This window comes from Schistocerca americana, chromosome 7 (genome assembly GCF_021461395.2).
Source record: "Schistocerca americana isolate TAMUIC-IGC-003095 chromosome 7, iqSchAmer2.1, whole genome shotgun sequence".
NCBI lineage: Eukaryota > Metazoa > Arthropoda > Insecta > Orthoptera > Acrididae > Schistocerca > Schistocerca americana.
In genome coordinates, this window is record NC_060125.1 from 388529508 (window position 1) to 388539108 (window position 9601).

The 9601-nt window shown below is 42.0% G+C and overlaps 1 protein-coding gene across 1 annotated transcript in view; it reads left to right on the top strand.

Moving 5' to 3' along the window:
• The window catches only part of LOC124622273 (cytochrome P450 4C1-like), a 118498-nt gene extending 118040 nt beyond the window's left edge, over nt 1-458 (top strand). The window contains exon 12 of the mRNA XM_047147936.1: nt 75-458. Within this exon, the coding sequence (XP_047003892.1) occupies nt 75-232 (158 nt within the window). The 3' untranslated portion in view covers nt 233-458. The remainder of the gene's footprint in view (nt 1-74) is intronic.
• The last annotated feature ends 9143 nt before the right edge of the window (nt 459-9601 follow it).

Consider the following 9601-nt stretch of genomic DNA (forward strand, 5'->3'; position numbering starts at 1 on the left):
TTCACCCTGTAGATTAAGTAGACACTATTTTGAAAATTTAAACGTAAACACTGCTTTTCTGCGCACGTTTACAGGTCAGAAATTCGCCATCCTTGAGGAGAAGACGGTGCTGTCGTACATCCTGCGCCACTTCCGCGTGCAGACGGTGGAGAGGCTGGAGGACCTGAAGCTGATGGGCGAGCTGGTGCTGCGGCCCTTCAGCGGCGTCAAGCTGCGCCTGTGGCCGCGGTAGGCCACTCGAGCCGACCGACCACCAACAACCGATCACCCGCCGCTGCGCCCTGAAAAACCCAACACAGACCTGCCGTTACTGTCTTATACATTTCAAACGTGGTATCAAGTGCATATCTACAGAGGTCACCATGCGTTACCTCAAACCGCATCTCATTCCTCGACTACTGCAATTATTATATTTACAACAAGGACACATTATGTTAATAAAATCTACAGCAGCTGTCTGTTCCACTTTTCATCTCTCAGCAGCCTACTCCTACTACCAACCTTCATTCAAGAAATGATGATACACTCGTTGTTCGGAGGATGGTGAATTACTGCCAGCCGCGACGGGTAGCCGCGGGGTCTGAGGCACCTTGTCACGGTCCGTGCAACTTCCCCCGTCGGAGGTTCGAGTACTTCCTCAGGCATGGGTGTGTGTGTTATCCACAGCGTAAGTTATTTTAAATTACATTAATTAGTGAGTAGGTTTAGGGACCGATGCCTGAGTAGTTTGGTCCCATAAGACCTTACCACGAATTTCCGATTTCCAATTACTGCCGCTTTATTTTAGTGTGCCTTCTTCATCACACAAACTTTTACTCGTGTAACACGTCAGTGCAGCTCTAGCGACCTACCGACCTCGTCGGGGCAGTGGGCCTGCTGTTTCTCTTCAACCCAAGTAATGTAGATTTATAACTGGTTACTATGGTGCTACAGTTTCATATTTGACATGGGCAAACTTTGGCATGCATTAGTTTAGTGTCACTGGCTCCTGAAGTAGGCCAAATTATTTTGGGTGAAACCTGGGTAAAGGTTGGTTTACATTTGCAACTGAGGCTGACGTGTTACAAGTTCAATTATCACAGTTTTGCAGTGCTGCACAATGTTAAAAATTCACAAACTTCTACATTCCGCTGTTAACGGTTTCGACTACTGTCATTTTCAGATCCGTTAAAGAAAAAAAAAAAAAAAAAACAAGGTCTAACCAACTAAGTTCAATGTGCTGACTCCAAGTATAAAAGGCCTCATGCTACATAAAAAACAAAAAATATTTACATGATTAACAACCACGTATATCATCCATACGGACCATAAAATATTCTGATACCTGACTTCATCGTAAGCAGTACGGAAGAGAAGGTCTTCCCTTCAGTACTGCTCTTTGTACACTCAGTAGTAGTAGGTTGCTTCTAATAGTCCTGTGTCGTTTATTCATATTCATGACGTGGTCTACACATTATTTAAGTAATAACAAAGGTAATGTGGTGTCTTAAACCATTTTAACCCTTATCCGTGAAGAGCGTCCATGAAAGATGGTCCATGACTGGAACCGGTTGATATTTCGGTTTGAAATAAAAGTAGCTGATGATCAAACATGCATTTTATACATCCTTATTCGACCCCCAGAGAAAAAAGGCCAATGAGGTCGAACGTTGTAGATAACGGCGACGAGCGTCTCTTTCATTACCGTCAGCTTCGGCACACAGAAGAATAACGTAGATGTATTCTGCACACGTGTACTCAGTCATGTTGCTCTAACACCCACAGACAGGCATGAGGCTGGAACCATGTCAGAGAGGTAGGACAGTCGTCAAGTTACAATAGCCGTTCCGATATAGGCACTCCTCACCGTGACTGCGCTATTACATACCTTCCTAGCAGACATACTGTTGTAGCAGGGGAACGGTACGTTTCTGGACACGGATTCTGATTCAAAATATTGTCAATTAAGTCCACTGTACAAGTCCTAGAAGTTTGTGACGAGAATTTCAGAGTGCCCTATATGTTTATTACGTCGTTTTAATAGTCTTAAAATGCACTTATTTAATACTTAAGTCAAAATGAGCAACGTGTGAGTTACGGGCCTAACTCGACAGTAACTCTAGGTGGGGGAGGAGGGTGGCGGACAAGATATGCAAACTTAGTCAACAGTGAATGTGAAGTAAGAAAGGAGACAGTGAGCTGATATTGTAATGTAGAAAAGAAGGAGGAGGTAGGGTGAAATAGAGGAGAGAGTGTAATGGAAAGACATTATAAGAGATGTAACTTTTTTATGTTACTTGTTCAATGACTTCGTATTGTTTGTGGTTTCCGTTATTTATCTGCTCACTAAGCAGCTGCTTATTGAGTGCTAGTGCTTTGTGCATGTGGTGGATTTCCCGAACAGTGAGTGGTTTGTGTGATGCTCATGTGTCCTTCTGTTGTGATTAGCCAAGGATATTCGTGTTTAAGGTGGTCTGCAAGTGTTGAGTGGTTTGTACTGTATTTCCACGTTCTTATGTGCTCTTTATATCTTACGTCAACATCCTGCTTATCATCCTGATTTAGATTTTGTTACAATCCCTGTAGTTCAGCTACCAGGTGCAGACTGTTTGCATCTGTTCGGTTCTGGTTTTAGTTTTGGGATATGTTTCTGTATTATATTATTTGTTCCGTAGTCGACGTTTACGTCCTGTTTTTGAATGTGTTACGTAATTCGGATGTGAGTTTGTTGTGGTAAATCTTTGTTTGGCATTTTCTTGTGAATGTGTTACTTGTATTACATTTACCATTGTTTATATCTGTTTCTTAATGTGTGGTTTGGTTCGTCAGTTTCAATTTTTTGTTTATTTATTTTGCCTTTCACTGTTCACAACATTCACTCATCTTTACCGCTCCTCCCTCTCCCTCACCCCACCCCCCCTCCCCCTCCCCACCCGCTCCCCTTCCAACTAGTGTCTGTTTAGGTTTTCAGTCTCTATGCCACTCCTCTACTCTACAAAGCACACATATGACAAAGCAGAGGCGATCGAGTCGAAACCAATACTAGCAGTTAAGTTGGTGACAGTACTTATATCGACCACAATATTATTGTATTGGGAGTCAGCCCGTAATTATGGTTAACAGTACATGCACAACTGATCTGAAAGCGTTGACAGTAGCATGCGTTTCCCTTGGTCAGCACTGTACATGTTTACTGCAACGCCAGCGCCTGTTCTCGATAAGGGCCAAGTGCAGTTGAACAGAACACAAACAATCAGTAGATATGATGCACTGTGTCGTTCTTCGCGTCACGGATTGTGAAGTGCTGAAACCAGCGCAAGATAAAGCGAAAAACTGTAGTGACAAACGTAGGAATGCGTCAAAACGGTGCAAGCAGACGATTTTTCTTGATGTATGGGGAAATTGGACATAAAAATCTGAAGTAAAATCACGCCTCAACATCTTTTGTAACGAACAGTTTTTGGATCTGGAAAACACACTAAAACCGTAAAAATGTTGTCAATGTTGTTCATCGCTATAACTTATTATGTATGGTGATATAAACATGTACAGTGAACTACAGAGATATCAGAGTTGTATACCACTGCTATAAATGCCAATATTTAAATAATTTATTTCCAATCTAGAATTTTGAATATTATTTACCTCAGCAAATATACGTCAATAAAAATGAAATAGTTATTTAATCATTTAAGAGAAGTCTCTAATTAAAATGACAAAATGAACTGATCAGTATAACTTTGCGATGATATATGAAGAGACCGATATTCAGCAAAACGAATTATCGTACCATTAGAAACATAACAAGACATACACTAATATTATTTTTAGAATCTGTCATTTATTATTGTTAAAAGAGTGTCAGCCCCGATATCGCCGAGTAGCTTGTTTGCAGTGAGTGTTTTAGGCACCACTAATGTGAAGGTGCGTAAGTTTCAAATAAAGACATTCGTTGAACAATTTTTTAAAGTTATCATAAAGCCCTAAATTTATCGATTCTTTCAATTTTTTGCAATCATTTTCGCTCAGAAGACGGTTCGCAATAGAGTTGCAGACTTTCATCGTGATGTTGCCTCCATCCATGATGAATTTCATACATGTCAAAGAAAATCAACTGTTGCTGCAAAAGATATTGCTGCCGTGCGCAGTGTGATTGAAGAGGATCTGCAAGTGAATTATCGCGAGACAGAGGCATCTTTGGACATACCGTAGACAGTCATTTAGATCTTGGAAGTGTCTCCAGAAAAAGTGGTTTGGTTGCGCAGCACTTGTAGTAAAATAATCGTTTATTTCTTACTTATATTGTGCACTTAGTGAGCACCACCTTAGCTGATCGAAGACTAAAAATACTGAATCGTGCGCAACAGTTTGTTTCTCAAAAGCCATCTTTGAAATCAGGGAAAACTAACGAAAACACCGCATAACCCTTCATCACAGCGATGCCAGTCTTCACACGGTAGGTCAAATAATTGATTATTTTAAGGCGGAAAGTTTCGAGTTAAAGTCTCACTGCTGGTATTTTTTCACGTTTGTAAAGACTTCTTCTTCCACCATAAATCAAATTAAACTGCTAAACATGGTATATATTAGGCAGACTATAAATAACTGTAATAGAGTTATGAGGAAAGGGCTGTATTGTGAACAGGTGTTTATTGTCATTTTATGTTGAGCAACTATTTGTTGTCAACATATGTTGAGTAGCTACTATTTCTCTGTTATCATTTCCCAGAGCAGCAGTCTTCAGAGCCTTCAGAAGGAGTGAAACTGTCCACAGTTACTGGTTGTGACGCTACCACAAGGCATGATCACAGTCTGCGACATCATTAGTATATCCCGTTCGGATTTCTCACTCTATATATTTTTGTGTCAAAACAGGTCAGTTTTGTTACCCGCGATACTTATATGTAAAAAATAGGCTTATCTTCTGTTTGTCGATCACTGTTTTTTCTTATTATTTCACATCCAGTTGATATCATTTCTCCTAGTTTTAGAGTCCACCTTTAACTGAGCTACCAGTTTCACTGTCATATGACGAGAAATGATCTGAAGATGGTCGCCGTTGCCAGAAATCCGTCATTAAATAATAAAAGAAGTGACAGACAGAAAATAGGACTACTTTTCTGAGTATTTGTAACTGCGTCGGCGACGTTTTCCGTTACACTCTTCTCGGATGACGTGCAGGTAAACTTCAATCGCCGGCCGGAGTGGCCGTGCGGTTCTAGGCGCTGCAGTCTGGAGCCGAGCGACCGCTACGGTCGCAGGTTCGAATCCTGCCTCGGGCATGGATGTGTGTGATGTCCTTAGGTTAGTTAGGTTTAATTAGTTCTAAGTTCTAGGCGACTGATGACCTCAGAAATTAAGTCGCATAGTGCTGAGAGCCATTTGAACCATTTAAACTTCAATCAATAATACGTAGCTTGTGGAAATACATAAGATAAATAGTAGGCTTATACGACAAGGCAGTCAGAGGACGTTCTGTAAATATTCGATGGCTGATGAAAATTAAGTGATATACTGGACTTTGTAGATCTGGAGTTACGAAAATTTTACACGGTTCGGATCACAAAAACCTACATTTTCCAATAAGAAAACGTAAATATCAGCCATTGGTTGTAGTTTGAACAAAAAGACAATGCACACGTGCGATATCATTTAAATATAGCGATGAACGAGCAGACTAGTTAACGCAGTGCTATTAGAACGCTACATAGCTCCAAACATGCAATCAGAATTATTAATCGCCAGGCAGACGTAGAGACGACGTATAACTTGATTGAACGGTCAGGGATGAATGATTACTTGGCGCCGCTGGAGTACCAGGAAGAATTTACTCAATAACGTCGCCGTGAGACTATTCATTCTTAAAGCGGAGTATTCCAAACGATGATTCACCACAGACACTGTAGTACAGTTGATGATTCAGGTGAATAAACAAGGTCGCCGCACAAAATATTATTCACTCGCTTAGATGGGCGCACTGGTAGCTCTGGAGAGTTGTAGACTGAGTTGAATAGCTACCACGCGTTCGTATCACTCTACAGCAACAGCCTAAGCCACGGTGTTAAGTGGCAGTCGGTTGTATGGTATTAGCGCATTGGCGTGGGGCGACGAAATAAAATGGTAGATCGTGTATGGATGTCCTCGTGACCACACAGTGAATCACCTAATCCGCTTTGTTACTGTAACATCGCTGGCTCTTCAACACGTGTACAAGGAATCCTCTGCCACTTGTAGCCGCGTAATACGGTGTACGAACAGTGATGGTAAAACGGTATCAACCGACGGACCGGGACTGTGCTGTACGTCTTATCAAGTACAGTTGGTTGCCAAACCGACGGGAACTGTTGCTGTCGGGCAATCTCAACAAGTATCTAAGAGATTATTGCGAAGGAAACTGCATATAACTGACGTTTGAATTCGAGCACTTCGCAGTGTGTCCTTGATTACAGCGGCACGTTCAGTGGTCGAAACAGTAGCTGACTGGATAGCGTAGCGTGGACGGAAGAGACGAAATTAAGCCTCATTTCAAACGCTGCAGGGCGATGAAATCAAAAATTGCTCAATGAGCCTTTTAACCGACTATATGTAGAGGTTGTTGTTTAGGCTGGAAATGATTCTGTGATGTATTGAGTGTGTCTTCGTACCATGACTGTTCACGCATTAGCTAAACGTGAAAAAAAAGGATTGCCATTTCTTCTACAATTTCATGATGAGATGATTTTGGTACTCACGTCGTCCAAGCTGATAAATGCCGTGTCTCAGGGCTGTACACAGCCAAGGGTTGGACAAAAATATGAAAATGCAGCGAGAATTGCATGCCTGAACATAAATACAGGTGGTAGCCAAGCAGCATGTTGTGCTGAACGACACCTAAGCAATGGTCTCAACACGTTGCAAGTGCCAGTCGAGCTCAGAACAATGTTCTGTGTAGTTGTGAGTGCATTACAGGTATGTCGGAGATAAATGAATTCGAAGGTGGCTAAAGATTTATACCGCACAGGAAGATTGGTAAACTTCGTCCGCTAGGTCACAACGTAGACGAAAGAGTGTGCTGAGTGATCGTGAAAGAGGGATTGTGACGAAAAGTAAGAGAACGACAGCTCCAAAAGTCGCAGAACTGAATTTCGCACTCGCAAACCGTGTAGCACCAAACCAGTAGAGAGTGGGCTCCGTAAGCTGGAAATTGCAGGCGAGTTGCATTTCCAAGACGTCACATCAGTGATGGAAATGACAGTAACTGCAAACCGTAATGCTGAAGCCATAAATCCTGGACTGTGGAGCAAGACATTAATTTGGTCGGATGAGTCTTGTACCACACTGTTTCCTGTTTCTGACCAAGTTTATCTTCCATGAGTGAAAATATGGCTGGACAGCCGTATCATGGTATGGTATGGGTCCCATGGCTACTCTACAAGATCGCAATTCTTCCAAGAATTATGTGACCACTTTGGCTGATCAGGACCGACCCATGTCACAATGTTCGTTACACAATGGTGATGGTGATCCTGAGTTCCAAGGCGAAACGACGTCTGCGTCTGATTTTGTGAGCGCGATGATGAATCGTCGCATCTTACCTGGCCACAGTAGTTATCAATTCTTAATGTAACTGACTCTTTGTGGACTACTTTGGAGCGGAGAGTGTGTGATTGCTATACCACCACCATCATTACCTGAACTTGCCACTATTTGGCAAGAATAATGGTATAACATTTTCTTGAAAACCGTACGGGACCTCTATTTATCCGTTCAGAGAGGACTGGAAGCTCTTTTGAATGTTGAAGATTTCCTGCACCTTACTGGACATGCTAATGTGCTGTGTTTTAGGTGTATCTATAGCTTCGTCCACATCCAGTAAGCTGTAGATCAGACGAACCGTCACTAACACTACTGCACCAAAACTGGGCCGAGAAATGCTTCGATCTCAACCCCACAGAAATTGTTGAGAATATTTTGAATAGCGGATGAAACGTTTCAATCAAAATATTCATAATTTCGAAGCTCAACAGGACCTAATAGATGAGTGGGGTGATCGGACAAAGCTTGCCTGATGAAACACGTGGACCACCTACCTCAGCAAAATAAGGTCATTATCAAGGCTGGAGGTGGTGACATCTGTTTCTAGCGTATTTTCTCAGGGGATAGGAAGTTCTTTGTCCGGTGTGCTAAAATTCCTATGAGCTGTAGCATCTGTCGCTATTTCCTAGGAGCAGTAGTTCGTAGCATTGAGGAGACCGTAATTTTAACTTGGCCTATATCGCATTTGAATGATGTCAAGCTTTTGAGAAATAACGTTTGGTAAGAAATCTTCACGGGTTATCAGCCGAGGGTGACGTCGTCTTCTAGTCGCAACGTTTCAATGGATTGCGTATCCATCATCTTCAGACTTCTCCTGAAGATGATGGATACGTAATCCACTGAAACGTAGGAACTAGAAGACGACGCCACTCGGCTGATAACCTGTGAAGATATCATAGCTGAAATACGCCGAGAAACCCTGCAATCGCATATAACGTTTGGTATTCTCTTCCCAAGTTAAATAACTACAATACTTTTCAGTTTATTTCTAGTCGATACCCAGTTTGTGAAATCTGTATTTAACAATCGGACGAGGCAGCTGGACTCTCATTCTGGAGGATGACGGTTCAAGCCCGCGTCCGGCCAACCTGATTTAGCTTTCCCTTGCCTTCCCTAAGCTGCTACAGGCAAATGTCAGAATGGTTCCTCTGACAGTAAGGCCGATTTCCTTCCCCATCCTTGAATCAATCCGAGATTTTATTCCGTCTCTGATTACCTCGATGTCGACGGGACGTTAAAGCCTAATCTTCCTTTTTGTGTTTAAATAAGTCCGACCCAGGGAACAAGGGTATAATCGAATTTTCTTTTCTTTTTTTTCTTTTTTAGGCAATCTGTGTTATATGATATGTATAAAAGTATGTATAAATTTTTTTACATGCACATTTTCTCCACTGTGCATGCTAGCTATACCCATAGAAAACAACAACGCAAAATCAGAGGAACGAGGACTTGGTGACAACTGAAGGGCAGCAGAGTTGAGAGAGGAGTAATGGCGTTCGTAGGACTGGCCAATGATACGAGGCAAGAGAGGCAAAGAAAGTCGGCCATTGGTACAGATAAAAACTGAATGTGCCATCTTATATTAATTAAACTGGTACATTTGAGCATTTAATACCCATCCCGTCTCGATTTTCCTCTAGAAACTCCCTATCTCTGTCTTTGTCATCGGCTCTGAATACATTTCAGCTCTACGTTTCAAGCGCAAATACTTCTTCCTTTTATCAGGTAAGTCAGCTATTTATTTAGAATGGCTCTAGTTGGCGAAATCAAAACAATTTTTATCACATTGAATTTCTCGTTCTCTCAATGCTTGTCTCATCCTCATTCATCAACAGATGTATTAATTTGCGACACACAGGACACTTCTGAACAGCCACCTCGCAGTGGCCGCACATCAGGGTTCTGTGGTTGGCAGCGGCTGGACACAAGGCACGAGCGGGCCGAAGCCTCTTTGTGAACAGATTATAGTTAGATATAACACAAGTTTCTGAGACTCAGTGTCATGTTCTTTGGGAGCGCTGGAGAAAAGTGAGTCTCTTTTGTCATC